This window comes from Megascapheus bottae, chromosome 10, assembly GCF_031878675.1.
Source record: "Megascapheus bottae isolate mThoBot1 chromosome 10, mThoBot2.hap1, whole genome shotgun sequence".
Lineage (NCBI taxonomy): Eukaryota > Metazoa > Chordata > Mammalia > Rodentia > Geomyidae > Megascapheus > Megascapheus bottae.
In genome coordinates, this window is record NC_143518.1 from 8,051,607 (window position 1) to 8,072,877 (window position 21,271).

General features: G+C 45.7%; 1 protein-coding gene across 1 annotated transcript; it reads right to left on the reverse strand.

Annotated features, from left to right (window-relative positions):
• Positions 1 to 14,311: 14,311 nt before the first annotated feature.
• On the reverse strand, positions 14,312 to 20,961 carry Iba57 (iron-sulfur cluster assembly factor IBA57). Its single transcript, XM_090340132.1, has 3 exons — positions 20,615 to 20,961; positions 15,765 to 16,105; positions 14,312 to 15,592 (listed from the first exon to the last, which is right to left on the reverse strand). Exons 1-3 carry the CDS (start codon positions 20,953 to 20,955, stop codon positions 15,201 to 15,203), a joined length of 1,074 nt encoding a protein of 357 aa, XP_090196258.1. The 5' UTR covers positions 20,956 to 20,961; the 3' UTR covers positions 14,312 to 15,200.
• Positions 20,962 to 21,271: the final 310 nt, after the last annotated feature.

The window sequence follows — 21,271 nt, forward strand, 5'->3', positions numbered from 1 at the left end:
CCTCATTTTGGAGGCTTCTAGATTTGTATTCTGGATGATAAGCCCTCCCATCAACAGAAACTGAAACCCAAACCCTCAAGCTCTCCAGAAAGCTCCCTTCTTCCTTAGATGTCTACCTGGGAAGACGTCTGCCTCATTAGGCATGCTTGGGTCCCTTTGCCCTTTAGAAGCCTTCCACAGCCTGGCAGAATCAGGGCCCTTACTTACTCAACTAATACACAACTAATACCCCAGCCACCCAATTCCCTCACCCCAACTTTAGCAGAACTTAACCACTCTTGGATCCTCCTGGGTTGAGACTGGCTTTCAGAAGGAGCCCAGAGTGAGTGTGGCACTACACAAGAACGCCAGCACCCTCCTAAGAGCCCCTCCTTACCAGCCCTCTCTCCTCCTACCACCAAGCCTGACAACATGCTCACGGGCCTGTGGCCCCAGTGCCCTTGCAGAAAGGATTTCCAAGGGCAATTTACCCCTCACCTTAGACCCCTGGGCCTGCCGGCTTCCCCCACTTCAGAGGAAATTCTTTCCTGGAGTCAAGTGTCAGTGCCCCTCTGGCTGTCCCCTCTGCTGAGCCAACAGGCCCAAAATAGCCCCAGCTGTCAGCAGGCATCTATCTCTGTAGAGCTGGGGGCAGGGCCAGCCAGACCCCCGAGCAACTCTCAGAGTGAGGGGCAACCCAGTGAAGTGATGGGCACACCATGGCAGTCCCAGCCTTCCCAGACCTCAGCAGGACAAACTGGCCCTTCCTAACCCGAGTGCTCAACTCTGTGTCACTGGATGAGAAGTGGCAACCTGCCCCCCCTCCATACCCAGAGGGTGGCACAACCCAGCTGGACCCCTACAAGTTCCATAATTCTACAAAAGGACCCTGACCTTCAGCTCAACCACTATCTGGGAGCCCAGGATGCCCTACCCCCCCACACACACACACATGTTGCAGCTCTGCCTCCTCACCTGTCTCTATGGGGCCTCAAGACAGCGCCCAGGCTGGGGGCACTGACGGTGGACAAGGGGCTGCCGGGTCTTGCCTCCTTCCTAGGGCCCAGGACTGTGTGGTTCCACCCGGCAGCCCACACTCCAGCTGGTCCTCAGACTGGACAGGGACGAAAGGACAGGCAAACACTGTCAGCTGAAGAAGGCTGGACCCGCCCCACCCCACCCCCACCACTGGCCAGCCCAGCCCAGCCCATCTCCAAAATAGACTGGGTGTCACTGTCCGGGATTTGATTTCACCCTCGGCCCCAGGAAAGCAAAGGGCAGATGGTCAGGGACAGGAAGACGCCTGTGCCCTCCAGCAGTGCTGCAGGATGGGGGTGTGTGCAGCCGGTCCTGTCCACCTCAGACCAGCATCCTGGAGTCAGGTGGGAGGAAGGAGCCCTGGGACTCAAAATGACTCTGAAGGAGTCAACAAACAGCCTGGAGGAGTACATCCAGCCCTAACCACAAAGGGACCCAGGCCTACCCCCAGGGACACAAACCCCACCCCGGGATCCAGGACCAGCCCCAAAGACCCAGGAGCACCTGGTCACGGGCACCTAACAGAAGAAGGGGGTAGCCAGGAGCCACAAACAGGTCTCTGGTCATACTTAACTGTACCCTAAACAAGAGTGACCACAGCCATCCTGATCCCTCCTGCTGAGCTCAGCCTGTCTAGATCCAAGGCATCTTCAAATAAGAGATGGGCTGCCATGAAAACTCAGCCAAAGGACCAGGACCTGAAACGCTGGAGTGCTGATAGCATAGGCTGCCTGCAACTTCCCAGGGACAAATGTGAACTGGACAGTGTATAAACCCTGCTAGGAAGATGGGCTGGCAGCAAGGAGCCCCTTGGAAGCCTGGGTCTAAAAGGGATGCACAGCTCTCCCCACAGACTCCATCTGAGGACATGTGGAGCCAAGGCAGAAGGTTGAGGCAGGTGCACTGTGTCCCATATTCTGGGAGCATCTTCTACACAGAGCTGTTTCCCAACTACCAGCACTAGGGGAGCCCAAGAAGTAATTAGCCTGAGCTTGGTATGGTAGGATGGCTCCGGGACCAGAGAACTGAACAGGGCCTGCAGGTGCCGGAGTGGAAGTAGGGAGGAGGGTAAGCCCAGGTGATGGGCTTATCACCAGTCTTCACCTTTATTCCTGAAACAGTTCTTGGGCTCCATTGTTGTTGCTAGCAACCTAGCTTATGGTGAGGATCCTTCTCTATCCATTCTTGACCATTATCTCATGTCTTCATGTGGCAGAAAGAGGGCCACAAAGCTCTCTGTGGTTCTTTATACAAAAACAGTAATCCTACGCATGAACTCATCACTTTTGCAAAGCCACTCCTAATAACATGACCTGACTGAGAGGATTGTAGCACTGAATTTTGGAGGAGGCAAGCTTAGTGCATAATACGGATGATGAAGGAAATAACTAGGACTGAGGCATGGCTCAAGTGGTAAAGCACCTGCCTAGCAAGCTGGGGAGAAGGAAGGAAGGAAGGAAGGAAGGAAGGAAGGAAGGAAGGAAGGAAGGAAGGAAGGAAGGAAGGAAGGAAGGAAGGAAGGAAGGGAGGGATAAAGGAAGTGGAAGATTTTACCCCCAGTAACATGACCAGGAGCCACAGCTATGCACACCTAACTATGCATATATACACGTTTGTGCATTTATGTATGATGCATTGTGTGATTGTGTACACACATGTATGACTTCTAACATTTACATTTGCAGATAAGTTGTGGGGGTGTATGTGTACTTGATGTGCATGCATCTGTAGCTGTGTTAACGCATACATATGTACATACATATAAGCATGTGTGTACATGTGTGAACTGGTACAGGCACACCTGTGTGTGTGTAGGCAAGCATGAGAGTATGCCCCACAGTCTCCCAGGATAGCAAAGAAAATACCCATGCTGCTCAGCTATCTAGAAGTCCTCCTAGAAGAAGTGACATCCTCTTAACTCCAACCATCCTCACACTTGCCTCACCAGCACAGCCTCACAGTACAGCCCTTCTGGCTGGTTTTCCATCCTCTCCAATCCTTGGAACCTATAGGTTTCCTCCCTTTTGTTTCATATTTACCTAAAATAAATATACTTCGTCATTATTAATTTATTTTGGGTGGTCAATACTGGGGCTTGAACTCAGGGTCTTGGCACTGTCATTCAGCTTTTTTGCTCAAGGCTAGTAGCCAACCACTTGTGCCACAGCTCTACTTTTGCTGTTTGTTTTTTTTCTTATAAAGGTGATGTACAGAGGGGTTACAGTTACATAGTAAGGTAATGAGCATATTTCAATGTTACCTGCTCCCTGGCTGTTTAGTGGTTAATTGAAGCTGAGTGTCTCAAGGACTTTCCTGCCTAGGCTGGTTTCAAACAGTGACCCTTTGATCTCAATCTCCTAAATAGCTAATATTACAGGTGTGAGCCACCAGTGCCTGCCTGCCTGCCTGCCTGCTTTCCTTCCTTCCCCTTCTTTTCCTTTCTTCTTCTTTTCCTTTTTTTGTGGTAATAGGGATTGAATTCAGAGCCTCATGCTTAAAAGTAGGTATTTTGCCACGTGAGCCACACTACCAGTCCTTTGTGCTGAGGTAAGGTCTTGCTTTATGCCCAGGCTAGACTGAGCTGGTATCCTGGTACTTGTACCTCCCCATACCACTGGGAATGATAGGTACAGAGGACTACAGTCGGCCACTGTGCACTGAAACAGTCACTGAAACAACAGGCTCACATGCTATGGTACCAAGCCATTGGTGGAGATATTCTCTGAAACTTCTTTTTCCCAGCACTGGCCTTGAATCTTATCTTAATCCTCCATCATTATCATAGAAACAATTAATATCACAGGCTTGAGCTGCCACACCCAACACTTTTTTTTACTTAAGTTATTGAAATTGATGAGACAAGATGTAACTATTCATTTCTAATGAATGACTGTGTAACGTTTGTAACTTTTCTCATAAGTGTGTGTGTGTGTGTGTGTGAGAGAGAGAGAGAGAGAGAGAGAGAGAGAGAGACAGACAGACAGACAGACAGACAGACAGACAGACACTGGGGATCAATCCTTCAATGCCCCTACTAGGTACATAGTCAGCTCTCAGTATCCACATGGGACAGATGGGCTCCAGTGCACCCTCGGACGCAATTTCGGATTCTGTTTCTTCATATAGTGTCATGACTGGGGAAGGTAGCTCATACCGGAAATCCTGGTAACAGAGAAGCTGCGATCAAGAAGATCATAGTTCCAGGCAAGTCTCAATGGAAGTGGCCTTGTGCCAGTCACCACAGCTACAGAAGGAAGTGTAAAATAGGAGGATTGTGGTCTAGGCACACAACCAGGCAGAAAGCAAGATCCTAGCTCAAAAATAAGTAGCACAAAATAGGACTGAAGGTGTGGATCTACAGTAGAGTATTTGCCTATCAAGTACAAGGTGCTAAATTAAAACCCTGGCTCTACAAAAAAAAAATAAAGCTGTCATTTGCATTAACATGGATGGGACCTGGATCATTATATTAAGCAAAATAAGCCAGGCACAAAAAGACAAGTAGCACTCACCACTCACATTACACATCATATTCCACATTTCATTCTCATGGGGAATCTAAAAAGTTGGCAACATAAACTGTGAGGGGAACCAGATATAACAGTCTAAGTCTTCAAAAAAAAAAGATATTAAAACAAGGTTTAAAGAACTTGGACAGACATTCTTAGAATAGTTAAAGGAGATGTAAGTATGATGTATTATTAAATAGAGAATAGCAGTAAATTTCGGATATTAAAAAAAAAGCTTTAAAACATCCATCTTATGTTTTATAGGAAAGGTGATACATTCCTGTAATACCAACACTTGGGGGAAGGCTAAGGCAGAAAAGATTGCAGTGTGGTGCCAGCTTGTGCTATGTAACAAGATCTTGTCTCAAAAAGAGAAAAAAAATAAGGGCTAGTGGCCTAGAAATAGAGTGCTTGCCTAGTATGCACGAAGACCCAGGTTCCATTCCTCGGTACCACATACATAGAAAAAAGCCAGAAGTGGTGCTGTGGCTCAAGTGGTAGAGTGCTAGCCTTGAGAAAACCCAGGGACAGTGCTCATGCCCTGAGTCCGAGCCCAGGACTGTCATTTGAAATATGATGTAAAAATCAATGTTAATAAATTATTTAATAAAAAAGAAATAAGCAGTGAAAAAAAGAAAGATGATACTGTTACAGTTACATCTCTTCTGGACAATTTCTCCACCTCCTTCCCTCTCTCTTTTCCCTCCTGTCCTCATTCACAAGCTATATATATATATTTTCCATATAATGGCTAGGGACTGCTACTGCTACACTTACATTTCAGCTTTTGAAATAAGAGTAACTCAAAGAAGTTGCCTCCTGCAGGGTTAGCATCTCAAAGCTTCATTTCTTTCCTGGATTTTTTGGTCTCTCAACAACTTGATGCTGCCAGAAGATGATAGATAGATAGATAGATAGATAGATAGATAGATAGATAGATAGATAGACTATATTTACAGATATATCCATAGCTATATATGCATATAGATATCACTTTATTTTCCAAGGTACTATAGTAATTTTTAGTGGAAAATTTTGAAATAAATAAGCTAGTTTTATATTCATGGAGTTTTTTTTCTACAAGAAAATAAACACTTTTCAGTGGTCATCCAGTTTACTCAAATATGTAAACATATTATTTCTAATATTTAAACAACAGTAGTTGTCATATTGAAACAATAAGCCAGGCCTTCCCAAATTTCTCTATGCCAGTTTTCTCTATGTGTTTGTTTAGTCTTCTGTTGTTTGAGATGACAATGTAACTCTTTTGAAGGAAAAGCAACTACATTCATATTGAAGGTGGAAACTACATCTTTCAATAAATCAAGAAATATGCTTATTTACCTGTAAAAAAAGAAAAGAAAGAAAAAATAAAAATAAAAGCAAAAATCAAAATAAACACAGATGTGGTACTTAGTAGACACTAAGTTGAAAATGAACTATTGAACTTGTGGGTGAGTACTGGAGGGAAAAACTGGAGAAAGGGAGAGAGCAGTAACATTGTCCAAAAAGAAATACACTCATTACCTGACATATGTAACTGTAACCCCTCTCTATGTCATCTTTATAATAACCAAATTTAAAAAACAAGACAAAAAAAAGCAAATGGAAATTCTAGAGGTAAGATGTATAATAACTGAATTGACACATTCATTAGAGAGACTTTATGGTAAAATTTTAACAAGCAGAGGCAAAAAGCAGTGAACATGAAGATTGATTGAGATTATGCCATCCAAAGCAAAATAAAAATGGTAAAAAGAACAAAGAAAAGGATAGATGATAGTGGCTCACATATAAATCCTGGTTACTCATAAGGACCAGAGACAACCTGGACAGACAAATCTGAAAGTCTTTATTTCCAATTAGTCAGCAAAAATTCAGGACTGGCCGGGCCCAGTGGCTCACGCCTATAATCCTAGCTACTCGTGGTTCAAAGCCAGCTCAGGCACTAAAGAACGTGAGACTCTTACCTCCAATTAATCACAGAAATGGTGCAATGGTTCAAAGGGTAAGGTGGTAGCCTTGAGTTGAAGAGCTCAGGGACAGCACCCAGGCCCAGAGTCCATGCCCCACGACCGACCAAAAAAAAAAAAAAATCATGGTCCAAAGTTAACCTAGGCAAAAAGCACAAGGCCCTACCTAAAATAATAACTAGAGCAAAAAACTAAAACATTCCTCAAGGCGTAGAGTGCTTGCCTGGCAACTGTAAGGTCTTGAATTGAAACTTTATTATTGCTTCCAAAGAAATAAAGAAAAAGATGTTTGAAACTTAAATGCACGTGTTTTAATATATCCTGTATTTACTGAGAAACATATTCTTTCTTTTCTTTTTTTTGCTAGTCTGGAGACTTGAACTCAGGGCCTGAGTACTATCCTTGGGTTTTCTCTACCACTGGAGCCACAGCACCACTTCTGGCTTTTTCTACATATGTAGTACCAAGGAATTGAACCTGGGTTTTCATGCATGCTAGACAAGCACTCTACCACTAGGCCAAACTCTCGGCACAGAAACATATTCTTTGTTCCAAAGTATTTGCCAAAGTTTGTGGAAATCTGACAAAGTTTGCGGAAGAAAGAATATCATAGGCAAGTCAAGTATCTGTGGCTCATGTCTATAATCTTGGCTACTCAGGAAGCTGAGAGATCTGACAGTACTACTTTAGAGCCAGATGGGGGCAGACAAATCCACAAGCCTCATATCTCTAACAGCAAAAATCTGGAAGTGGAGGCATGGTCCAAGTTGTATAGCATCAGTCATAGGATAAAAAGCCTAGCAAGAACTTAAGGCCCTGAGTTCAAGCCCAAGTATCAGCATAAAATGAGCCCCCCAGAAAGCATGGGTACTCCTCGCTACCCATGCATGTAAACCCTCCCTCTCTCAGTCATAATTTAAAATTAGAGCTGATGGGCATGGAAGTCACCGTGGAACGGAGTTCCACCACCTACCCCCCAACAGCTGCCTCCTCTCCTTGAGAAGCTAAGATTAGGACTGCCCAAATTCCTGGAGTAAAAATTGAGGGCCACAATTAACTGGGTGACTTAACTTGGCATCATGGTTAGAAAGTGACTTTTCTTACTACTATGACTGCCACAAAGTAACTCTGAACAATCCCCATGTCTGTAGCCATCACAAGGAACTTCAACAATTTACATTCTCTTGGAGCCCAGACTCTGGCCAATAACTCATTGAAGAGCTGAACTGGCCTTTGTATCCCATGCCTGTCCTGGAGATATCAGATGAAATCACCCAGAGGACGTGCCACATACTATCCAAACCTCTGAGTGGTTTTCACTAACTGACTCTTCAAGCAGTTGGAGCCAGCACATCTGGAGAGTCAGTGAGAAGGAAAATCTGTCCACATGTGCAGCAGACTCCACTCACTAACGACTGTCAACAGCAACCAGAGATGTTCTCTAAAGATCTGTTACAGTGATTTTAAGGAGTGTGGGAGAGAATAACTATGGGAATGTGCATGCCACAGTAAGCTACAGAAAATTCTAGCAAGTTGAGGTGAGGGAAAGTGTATAAAGACAAAATGAGAAGGATTCTGAAATGATGGTCCTTGGCCAAGAGGTTTGTAAGAAGGGTAACATCAATCCAAGGTTGGACACACAAGTGGGAGATGTCCTCACTGGATTATTTTCTCTGTGAGGTTGTCATATGATGTCTGTGACCCTAACCATCTTTTGAGACACTTCCTCTTATCAAGAACATATGTGTGCAGTCCCTCCTTCACAACCTTCTATCTTCATATATTTGGTTTTTACTAGGGTTGACACAAATGACTCCATGTTTGATTGTACAACAGTCACAACTTCCACTCTTGAAGGATTAAACAGCCCCATGGAATTGCATACTACCCCTCACATTCAGACATGAGGCAGCTAGAACAATAACTATCTTCATTTTTTTTCCTCTTTTTTTTTTCTTGCCAGCTTGAACTTGGGGCTTGAACTTGGGGCCTAAGCACTGTCCTTGGATTTTATCAAGGCTAGAGCTCCACCATTTGAGCCACAGCATCTCATGCAGCATTTTCTGTGTATGCGGTACCAAGGAATCAAACCCAGGGCTTCATACATACTAGATAAGCATTCTACCATTAGGCCAAACTCTTGGCCCAAATTGGCTATCTTCTGAAAGAAAAAAGAAGAAAGAAATTTATGTTGCTATTTCAATTTTTTTTTCATTCCTGGGGCTTGAACTCAGGGCCTAGGTACTGTCCTTGAACTTTCTTAAGGATAGGGCTCTACCTCTTAAGCCACAGCACCATTTCCAGCTTCTTCTATATTTGTGGTACGAAGGAATCAAACCTGGGTCTTCGTGCATGCTAGGTTAGCACTCTACCACTAGGCCAAACTCCCAGCCTCTTGCTATTTCAATTCTATTATGACTTGAGTGGTGACCCTTCAGTAAATACACATTGAAGTCGGGCACGGTGGCTCATGCCTGTAATTCTAGTTACTCAGGAGGCTGAGATCTGAGGAACGCGGTTCAAAGCCAGTCTGGATACTAAAGACTGTGAGACTCTTATCTCCTATTAATCACTAGAAAAGGGGAAGTGGGGTGCTGGCTCAAAGGATAGAGTGCTAGCTTTGAGTTGAAGAGCTCAGGGACAGTGCCCAGGCCCAGAGTTCAAGCCCCATGACACCCATACACACACACACACACACACACACACACACACACACACACACACACACACACACACACACACAAAGGTATGTTGATGTCCTTACTCACAGGACTTAGGAACTTATTCAGAGGTACAATCTTTGCAATGATAGTCAAGTTGAGATAAGGTCATTAGGGTGACCCAACAACTGATAAACTTAGGAAAATAAGAAACTTAGACACAGAGACTGACATGAACAGAGATTAGATGATATTGATTCACCAGTGAGATGGAATGGAGCTAGAGAGAGACTGGAAAGATATGCTCATAAGCAGAGCAACACCTGGCACCACCAAGAGTCAGAAGAGGCAGGAAGGGTGCTCTCCTGGGGCCACTGCGGGGAGCATAGCCCTACCCACATCTTGCTTTGGAGCTTTCATGAGGTAATATATTCTGTTATTTAAAGTCTCCCAATTCATGGTAATTTATTACAATTGCCCTAGAAAGGTAATACAATATCATACACAAAATTCAAGTTGGTTAAATAGAGTTCTCATAAGGTTAATTACGACTTCACTGTTTGATACACACTTGAGAAAACTGAAATAGTAATAGCCACAGGGGGAAAATGCTTGAAGGTCATAGCAGTATTACTCACAATCGTAAAAAAGGTGAAAACAATCCAGATGTCTCCCCACAGATGAAAGGAGAAACATGCACAGTACTGCAGTTAAGCTCTCCTTAATGGAATTTTCAGGAGAAACCCCTAATTAAGACTTGCTGTTTGTACATTGGATATTATTAATATCATTATAATAGAACACATTGTAGAAATGGAAAATTGGTATATAACTACCTGCCACTCAACACTGTTCATCAGGAAGGACTTCTTCTGAGTGAGGGACCTTCCAACCCTCCACTCAATTCAAACCCACCTTAAAATTTTCCATACACATCTTCCAAGATTTGAAGCTCTCCTGCTGAGGCTCAATCCCCCACCAGTACAACATATTCCCATGTTACTGTCTTTACCGACTCTTCAACAAACCTGTGCTTCTCTAATGGGGTGTGTGTGTGTGTGTGTGTGTGTGTGCTCAGTTGTTTACTCCAGATGCCATGAACCTGGGATACAATACCTAATCAAAACCACCATCCACAGGAGGGAAATGGGGACCATGACATGAGAAATGGTATCAATGTATGTGAAGTAATGCACCTTCTATCTGGTGAATATAATGTAACCCTTCTATTAATTACAGTATAAAAAACCACCATCCAATAATATATCCACATAATGGAATTTTTGTATGTGTGTTTGTCAATATTGGGGCTTAAGCTCAGGGCCTGTGTGCTTTTTTTTTTTTAAGCTTTTTCACTCAAGACTGATGCCTTACCACCTGAGCCATAGTTTCACTTCTGGCTCTTATTGAAAATAAGAACCTCACAGACTTTCCTGCTCAGGCTGGCATCAAGCCTTAATCCTCAGATCTGCCTCCTGAGTAGTTAGAATTACAGGTGTGATCCACCAGGGTCAGGCCACACAATGAAATCTTATTTATCCTTCAAATGGAAGAAAGACCTGATATATACAACGTATGTGAAATTGCAAAGACATCATGCTAAGAACAGGAGCCATGGCACATGCTTGTATAACTCCATATATAGGTGAAATGTTCACAAAAGGTAAATTCTTAGTGATAATAAAGTTTTTTGGATGGGAATAGAATTCGAAATGACTGTTTCCTCAGTACCAAGTCTCCTTCTGAGCTGATGAATATGTGCTGAAATTGTGTAGAAGTCATGGTTCTGTGATATTGTGGTTGTATTAAATACTCTGAATTTATGCTTTAAAATGATTTTTATGTGAATCCTATCTCAATTTTTTAAAAGCTACAGTGAATTTTAAAACATAATTTTTTAAAGCTACAATGAATGTTTAAAACCAAAACAAATTAGAAGAAAATTAAGATAATTTTAGTGTGGTTCAATTAATGTTTCCCCTGCTAGAATTTTTTAAAGCTACAATGAACTTTAAAACCAAAACAAATTAGGGGCCGGGAGTTTGGCCTAGTGGTTAAAGTGCTTGCCTAGCATGCATGAAGACCCAGGTTGGATTCCTCGGTACCACATACATAGAAAAAAGCCGGAAGTGGTGCTGAGGCTCAAGTGGTAGAGCTCTAGCCTTGAGAAAGTCCAAGGATAGGGCTCAGGCCCTGAGCTCAAGCCCAGGACTAGCAAAAAAAAAAACAAAAACAAATTAGAAGAAAATTTGAGAGAACCTTTTGTGCAAGAATTTCTTAAATAAACATGCTGATCATCAATCTTGTTGTTTCTGGTATCCAAGGTGACTAAATGGAGGCAAAGATGTCAGATTTTAATGTTGCTTTTGGTTAACTTTTGTGCCCAAATGCGGAGCCAGTATTTCTTGCAAAAGCAGTTTAAGTACCTATTACAGGGTTACCATCATTCTTGCATATTTATCACTTCATACTGAGAACATTCAGTCCACTCTTTCAGCTATTTTTATTTATATGAAAGTGTTTTGACTAGTCACTGTGTAAGAACAGAACTTGTTCCCCTTGCTGTGATTTACCTGTTAATCAGTGTCTCCCTTCCTCCATTCTCCCAAGCCCCTAGTAAATAACCACTTGTATGTTCCTACTCAAATGTGAATACCTTATTTCTCTAGATATATTTATATTTATTTTATATATTGGGTTACTTTAATATCTTAAACTTCTGGACTTGAGTGTACTGTTTTCCTAATAGATCTGGCTCATACACAGTATTGTAATGTTTTTGTACTTTTGTGGGGTTCTGAGGAGGAAGGGTTATACCAATATTGAGACTTGAACCAAAGGCCTCAGATTCTTGCACAGTTTTTTCCACTCCTGGCTGGCACTCTACTTGAGCTGTGCCTTCAGTTCCTGCTTTGGTTTTGCTGTTTAACTGGAAATAAGAATCTCACAGACAGATGTGTCTGCCCAGGCTGGATTTAAACCTTGATCCTTGAGCCATCTGAAGAGCTATGATTATAAGCATAAATTATCAGGTCCATGGTTTAATATTTAAAATAAATAGAAACAAAAATAAAATTTCGAAAGCCTCTGGAGAGAGAACCTGACCCCTTACCTTCACTATTCCGTATTCCCTCCAGTTAGTCAGTTCCCACAAATAATGACACAGTGCATTGGCTTGCCTTTATTATGTAAACCAAAGTTTAAAGCCAGCTGCTCTACCAACATTAACAACAGGCAGTGTTTCTCCCTTTCTACCTGGGGTCAGGTACGGGGAAATTAGGAAGCACCCTTAGAGCTTGGGCCCATGGAAATCACTCAAATCAGTCTCCCAGCCATGTATGACTTTGGCTGAGGCCAAGGCTCTCCTGCTCCCCTGCCCCATCCCAACCTCCTCTCCTGAGGCATGCAGGAAACCCCCTCTAAGACACTGTACATAACCACCATGGTTCCCCAAGTCCTCCCCTTTCACCCAGCCAGGCCTATGCCTGACCATTTCACCAAAGAACACAAGAGAGCTTATTTCCCTGGAGAGGGGTGATGATTTCTTGGAATGTTTTTCTCTAAGGGATGACTTGAACTGGGTTGCTCCAAAAGGTTTACACCAAATACAGCTATATTTGTTAAATTATGATAGTTCACTTCACACCGCATACATACACGCCAGACATTCCCATAAACCTGAGTCCTTTTGCTAAAAGAAAAGTCATCGATTTTTGTTCAGTTCTTTGGGGTTTGTAGGGGGGGCGATGGGGGAGGGATTGTATGGATTGAGCCACACCTCCCCTATTTATTCTATCTTGCTTTAAGATGATTTTCACTGGCTTTGCCCATGCTGGCCTCAAACTCATGACCTTTCTGGCTCTAGCTCCTGAGTAGATGGAACTACAGCTATGTACCACCATGCTTAGCATAGCTTAGTTTCTCCAAGACACCAAGATAAACTATAGCAAATACGTATTTGTTCAATATGAACCATATAGTTTAAATTTTCAATACTTAGAGAGTAGTCCCCAAAAAGCATCATGCCTTAGACTCCACCTCCTCATTCCTTAGGCAGGCTCCCGCACAAGGCTGGAATATTTGACTGACACTGTTGTACCAGAGCACAGTTCCAGCATATGTCTAGCTCAGGCATAAACACTCATGCCAGAGTCACAACTGACTCAGGGCAGCCTTCAGTCACATGACAGCTGTAACCTGAGAGGAAACTGGCCTCAAATCCTAACCAGATGTCTCAAAGTTGACTAAAATGCTGTAGGAGTAGGGGTGGCAAGGAAGGGATATCTGCTGAGAAATGTCCTCTACAGGGGCCAGGCAGTGCCACAGAAGCCTTCCAAAGTCACTCCTGATGGAATGCCCCCCCTCCATTGCACCAGTGCCTAATAAAACTCACCCATGTGTGTTTCTCAAAGGGGAGCTGGAGGCATGACTGTGATAAACATGGGTTATCATGTGTCACTGGCTTGGACAGCCCACCCCAGGACAAGGCAGGCAGAGCCTATTTGCACATGCCAGGGCCTGCACAACCTTTATTTATATTCCCCAAGAGGGGTCTCACAAACTCCTGTCTAGAAGCAGCTGGCCAGCCCAAAGCCTGGGGGTTTCCAGGAGTGAGCAGTCACACAGTACTGTGGGATCTTGAGTAGGAGAAGTCTTCCTTGGTCTGCTGTGCTGGCTTGGTCTTCATACCCAATTTATCAGTTCATGCCAGGCATTGCCCAGCCACCTCCTCACTCCTTTTCTTCTTGCTCCTCCCAGCCTCCTCCCAGGCTATTGAAACCTGCACTTCAGCTCAGAGGCACCTAGGATCCCCAGGCTCAATGGCCTCCAAGGTTCCCTGCTCTACTGGCTTCCAGAATAGTTATAGGCTCCCTCCCTGCCCCAGCCATCTGTGATCCAGGCTTGGTAGCCCCTTCACTTGAGACCTGTAAACCACAACTTAGAGCCACCCACTGCCAAAGCCCTAAGAACTGAGCACTCACTTGCCATACCTCAGCCCCTGGGCTTGTCACAAACAGCAACATGTGCAGAACTCTGCTGAAATAGGCTGATTTTACCTGGTGTTTGCTCTTCTTAGGGAAGGCAACTACCAACCCCCAAAACACATCCCAACCTCCTTCTGCCTGAAATGAAACCAGAGCTCTGAAGGGGCTATTTGTAGGCCACACTTTAATAGCACCTCTGGGCTTTAGGGGAGGGACCCCTTCCCCACCGGTGCAACATGTTCACATTACAACAGGAAAAAAGCTGGTAGTTCCAAGGAGGGTGAGCCCACTGCTCCCCCCACACCCCGACCATTGACAAGTTACTCCCTTACTAAAACCACATGGAAGTTTCTCAAACTAGAGAAAAAGAACTCAAGGAGAAGCCCCTCCATCAGGACTTAGGTTCCATCCTTCCTGCAGATTTCCAGAGGCAAAAACTGGAGATACGTGTGTTGTGGGTGCCTTTTTGGACCCACAGTGTGCGTTAACTAGCGAGTCATTTGAGTGTACAGAGATGCACTTAGAAAGTGTGCACTCCAGTGTACAGTGCAAGCTCCTCTCTGCACAGACCTCCAACCCAGAGAGCCCATGGCTCCAACCTACAGACAAACTCCCACCATGAAGCTCTGCAAGGTGAACAAAGCCTGTGGACTCAGCAGACATGCAGGCTGTTCCCACCTCCAACTGGGAACAAGGTCCAGGGCACTGCCAAAGCCACACACAAATGTCATGCTGTCTTTGGCCTAAGAACACATGTATGAACCTGTTTGGGTCTGGTCTGAATGGGAGTCAGGCCCTTCCTTCTGACCTTAGGGAATTCCTGCCAGCCCTAGGAACAGAACTTTCAAGGAGAGGATATCTCACAAGTATGGGACCCTCCCCAAGAAGAATCAGTGGTGGCTGGTCATGATTGCGGTGTGGGACACACAGGGACTTTCCAGATGAGTGCTTAGGGGGCCACCATGAAAAGTGAGGCTCAGACCTAGCAGAACACAGCAGACAGACTGTGGCACCCCAGTTAACTATAAAGCCAGCAGAGCACCAGAACACCTGGGGCTACTTGGTGGCTGTAGGCCACCACTCTGGCACTGAGGCAGTGACAGCCACCCGACGGCTATCAGAGGTCTTAATGTAGAGAGGACCTTTGATTGTGTCTGACCGAAGCAGGGCCAGTCCCACATTCCCCTGGCCAGCTCTGAACTTGCCCGCTTTCTGTCCTGTTTCAGTTAGCACCACAGTGCCCAGGCTGATACCACTATCAGGTAGAGGGCCCTCGAGATGCACTGGAAAGAGGCGCTTTCGAATGACACCCATATGGTGAGTTCGAGCCGTCAGCTCTTGGCCAATGTAGCATCCTTTGGTAAAGCTCACACCATTCATGAAGGCCAAGTTGGACTCCAAGGGTAGGGCCACTCCTGGGGGCAGGTCACGAACCCCCTCCGGGATGCCTGTGGGGATCAGATACCAGAGAGATGAGTGCATCCAAACATAAATCCCCACCCATGGTCCTTTCAGTCTTGTCCAAATTGGCATAACAATCCCACCCAGCCTCTCTGCCTGCCCATTTGGGGTCCATACAGCTATGTGGGCTCCCCTTCTCCACCCCTCCTCTCTACCCACCTTGTTGATATCGATGTGTGTGATACTCCTGGAGGTCCCCAAGACGGCCCATGGGCACAAGAGTTACACCCTGCTCTTGGGTGAGAAGCCGCCACCCCATACATGCAGAACGGGGATCACGGGTAAGGATGGCAGTGGCTTCTACCCTCTCTTGCAGTGGCACAGCTTTGGTCATATGGGGGGTTCTGGGCAGCACAGCCCACACACGGAGCTCTGGACTTGGCTCTACTGTGACCTTCCGTCGGATCTTGTACAGCGCAAGGTGCTTTTGTAGGGCTCCCAGCACAGAGCTGTCACACTCCAGGAAGAAGCCTGATGCCTCTTCTGGGCACACAGGAAGCCTGTCAGGAGAGAAGGAGGGGTTTGGGGAATGGGTAAGAGTCTCTGCCCACTGTCTACTCAATAATGGTGAAGACCAAAACATCAAGAACAGTGCCTGGGGCTGCACCTGGCTGCACCTCTAGTGAACAGCATCACAGGCAGACAAATAGGCATTGTGAATTGTGCACCTGGCTGTTCACAGCCATGTGGGACTACACTACCACAGTATACCTGCTGCATGTGAGGAACAGACAAGCAAACTATGACCGACATGCAGAGTCAGAACATTGGCTGTGTAGAGCAAGACTTCCCAATATTTGTAGGGTTGGTGACAGACGAGTACACTGCAGGCCTAAGAGTCCCAGTCTCATCAATGAGCACAGACAAATAAATAGGAAACAATGCAGACAGCCTTGTCCTTGGGCAAACACAGGGTGGAGTTTCATGGCTACATTTCCAAAGTACCAACACACAGAAAGCCACATCCATGGCTACATGGCACTGTCCCTGCATAGCACAGACAGAAATAGAAAGGGATCACCTTGTATAATTGCTGAGCCCCCAGACCCTACAAAATCTGGTGTCCATCTAGCCTCCAACCACTTGGATCTTATGCTGGAAACCCCACTGGATCCCAAGGCAAGAAGCAGTGCTCCAAAATGCCAGGAGAGTACAGGGAAAACAGATGGGCAGAGACTAGATTCTAGATATCCTGCCAAGGAGCCAGCTAGATTTACCAGTAGGCTCCAGGGCTGCCAAAGGGCCATGAGAAGGTGGTTAGACTCAGAGCAAGGGTTTGCAATCAGGTATTTGGGAAAATAGCTCTTGGAAAGGTTGGCTACACTGAGGACTTGTCATAGCTTACCTCCCTACACATCTCTTGCCTGTTCTTTAGTGCATACCCAACCAGAAAATGAGACCCTAGCTCAAAAATAACAAGAAAAACCCAGGCTAGAAGTCTGGCTCAGAGGTAAGACTGACTACTTAACAAGCACAAGGTTCTGAGTTCAAATCCCAGCACTGGCAAAAAGGAAAAAGAAAAATTTCTAAAATATAACAGCCAACCATTAAAAACAAAAATCTAGAGCTTTATCTGAGAAAAGATACTGATTCAAGAAGCAGAACAGGGTACTGAAAGGAACGCCTCAGGAGAAAAAATTTAAATAATAATTTAAATAATCAGGAGAGTTCAGCATGGTGTTCACCTGTAATCCCAGCTGAGACAAGGAATAAAAGTTTGAGACCAGCTTGGACTTGTTAGCAAGACTCTCCTCCCCCCCCCAAAAAAAAAAAACTCCAGAGAAATAGAGATAAGGGGACGACTGGAGGAGACAGAGAAAATCTCTGAGAAAGAACAAGAAGGCAGAGAAGGGCATAGTGGGAAGGGCACCATAGCTGCAGCAGGCTCACTCCAGAGCTTCCAGAAGAGCCACGTGACTCACAGCACTGCCCTCTCCCCATAGCAGCAGCCAGGGAGGGAAACTGACAAGCAGCCAACAGCAGCCAAACAAGGAAGAGTATAAGCTCAGAGGCTCTCCACCAACAATCCTAGGCTGCAGTGCAGGAAGGACAGCAGAGCTCAGTCTTAATAGGGCACAAGCCACAAGCAGAGCAGGGCTGGGTAAAATATCTGCCAGCACCCAAAATCCCCAAGAGGAGGCTTAGATGGACCATCATCTAATTGCTGAGGAGTGAAAGGACCATGAAATGGAATGGAAGAGAGAGGTTTGAATGAGACATTAAGACATCCTGAATTCCTACCTCTCAGTCCCTGCTCAAGGAGTCCCTAGCATGTGACTTGAACTAAGCCTCAGAAGATCAATTCTAAGTCGTGTTGTCCTTAGTGCTCTCAGCATACAGAATAGAAACTGACATGGCAAGTGCTCAGAATGGAGGAAACAGCTGTTACCAATGTAGGGTGGGCTATGAAGAGATCACCTGCAAACCAAGCATGTGGTTGAAAACCACTCAAGTGACACACCCTGGGCTAGGCAGAAAGATGTGACGAGGAGAAACAAGCCCTAAAAAACAAAACTGAAGTCCTTTACTTGCAGTGAATAAGAGTTCAATGAAACAAGGACTCACGTGGAAAGAGGTCAAAAGAAAATAACAGCCAGCACTAAGTGGCTCACGCCTGTAATCCTAAAGACTCAGGAAACTGAGATCTGAGGATCACAGTTCAAAGCCAGCCTAAGCAGAAAAGACCAAGCAACTTTTATCTCCAATAAACTACCCAGAAAAAGCCAGAAGTGGTGCTGTGTGGCTCAAGTGGTAGAGTGCCAGGCTTGAGCATAAAGCCAGGACTGGCAAAAAAAAAAAAAAAAAGCAGATTTAAGAACAGAATCTTGAGGCCCCACACAATATTATAAAGCAAATATGTTAACAGCACTGATCCGAATAGACATCAGAGTAACTCCGACTTACAGTGTTGTTACATCCATATAAACACATTGTATGTTGAAAATAGTGGAACATGGTGGGGCATTTAGCCTAGTGGTAGAGTGCTTGCCTAGCATGCTCGAAGACCAAGGTTTGATTCCTCAGCACCACATACATAGAAAAAGTCGGAAGTGGTGCCAAGGCTCAAGTGGTAGCACTCTAGCCTTGAGAAAGCCCAAGGACAGTGCTCAGGCCCTGAGTTCAAGCCCCAGGACTAGTTTAAAAAAATACTGGAACATGAAAATGCACTGAATATAACCTGCTATTCTAACTTTGCAACACATCCTACCCTATAACCTGTTGGTCTCCTGACTATTCTGGAACTGTGGTTCCTTATGACTGAACAGCACTGTCACAAATTAGATAACATCCAATTCCAAAATTCCAAGCATGGAATTACATATTATATTCATATGTGTATTCCAAGCATACTGAGGCTTGAACTTCAGGTTTGGCACGAAGGACAACAGAATTCAGTCTTTTACAAATAAGCCTGGCTCTCTATCACTTTAGCCACAACTCCACTTTTAGCTTTTTGGTGGTTAATTGGAGGCAGAGTCTCACAGACTTTTGCAGATCTCAGTCTCCTGAATAGCTAGAATTACAGGTGTGAACTACTAGCACACAGCTTGCATATAACTTTTGAACAAATACAAAGTAAATTTTCTAAAAAAGGTTAAGTTGGGGAACCACATGTACTATAAATTACAAAATAACAAAAATAATTAAGATGATCAAAGAACATAGTTTTGCTGGATGTTGGTGGCTTATGCCTGTAATTCTAGCTGCTCAGGAGGGTAGGAACTGAGAATTGCAATTCAAAGCCAGTCTGGGCAGGAAAGTCTATAAGACTCTTATCTCCAATTAACCACCTGAAAATAAAAACTGAAAGTGGAGCTATGGCTCAAGCAGTAGAACCTTGAACAAAAAAGCTCAGGGACAGTGTCCAGGCCCTGAGTTCAAACCCCAGTACCACCACAAAAAAAGCAAGAGAGAGAAACATAATTTTCTTTCATGTCTGCTTATTTTGGTTGGGTTTGGGGTTTGTTTTTTTTGTGGTAGTGATACCTAGGGTATTTGCCAGTTTGGGCAGAGGACCTAAACTACCACAGCCTTGACTAGCATGATGTAGCCCAGGGTAGACAAATGAGCATGGCAGGGCTCTCACAGAACTCCATTTACAGAATCAGCATTGGGCTGGACCTAATCCAAGAGTTATCACTTGCTCACCCTTTCCAGATCCAAGAGTGCACTAAGAAATGTGATGTGGAAAAAGACTCCAAGAAGGCACAGCATAATGGCATTTCAAGGCACAGGAGCAAGGAAAAAAAAAAAAACCCTAAGAATGCACCAAAATTCAGACGGCAATTAGAAAATGCCCCATAGCTGCTACACACTCTTGGTGACCATTTTCCATCTACAATTTCCATTCCAGCCAATGCTCATGGAAAACTTCTGTAGTGAAGGGAGTTGGGAGGGTAAATGAGGTGCTTCCCAGACTCAATGCAGGGAGACACCAGATAGGAAAGAGAGCAATGCGGGGCATCAGGAGGGAGCCCTGTCCTATGGCAAATGGGGGAGGAAGTCAGTGCTAGCACATGCCTGGTATTACACTGAGGTTTCAAGACTCGGGTTCTGTGAAGATGGGCAAGTGAAAACCCAGCTCTGTAAGCACCTGACTCCTCGTGAACGTCGTTTAGTGGCTAGGGTGTGCATGCACATCTACTGGGCCCGAGAGGCCTGCAGAGGAGAAACAGAGAAACCAGATGCCAACCTGATATTTCAATACTGGCACAGCCTGTCGTCTGAGATAAAGGTCAATGACCCCGTTATCTGTGCATTGAGGAGGGAATGGAGGACGAGCGGGGTTGAGGGGAGGCTCCACCTCAAAGAAGCCAGAGGGGCTGGGTGCAGCAATTCCTGATCTGACTGATTGGCAAGCCCAAGCCCTAGGCTGGATGCAAGTCACTGATGCCTTCGACGGGGCGTCAGCGCCACCCTCCTCCCAACCCCTCCCGGGGATGTCTAACACCGACTCCCCAGGGCCCCTTCCCTGGGGCCCGCGGCTGCCACTCCCCGCCCACTCTCACCCGTACAGGATGACGTCATAGAGAGTGCGGCCCTGTACGTTCAGGAAGTGCGCGTACGCCGCGCGAGCAGAGGGTGGGGCCGCGCCGTCTTCGGAGCTCAGAAGAGGCAGTTCATTGGTCAGCAACCCCAACAAGAAGGGCGCCGCGTCCGGGCCGCGCACGCGCAGCAGAGCGCGCTCGTCTAGCAGGAAGCAGTTCCAGGCGGCGCCGTCCGCAGGGTCGCTGCCCAGAGAGCTGGCGCTGAGAGTCAGGCGGCGCCTCGGAGCCGCGTGCAGCCGCCAGCGCCAGGCTGGGCTGCCGCGCCCCGGAAGCGCGCCGCGAAGCAGCGCCGTTGCCGCCATCTTGCTCACGAGTGACAAGACGGGCGCCACAGCGGCCCCTGGCGGCGACTGCCTAGGAGGAGCAGGAGGCGCGTGCGTGGGTGGGAGGCGGGAAGTGGCCTGAGGGGCGGGGCTTCCGCCCGCTCACAGGCCCCGCCCCGCCGGGCCTCTTGAAAGTGGAATCCGACGCTGTCCAGAGCTCTCGTATGGGAAAGAGTAGCTTGTCTCGTTGAGGTTAAGTACATACAATATGACACTTAACCATCTTAACATTTCGGGGATTTTTTGTGTGTCAGGGCCTGGATATTGCCCCTGAGCGGCTTTTGGTCAAGGATAG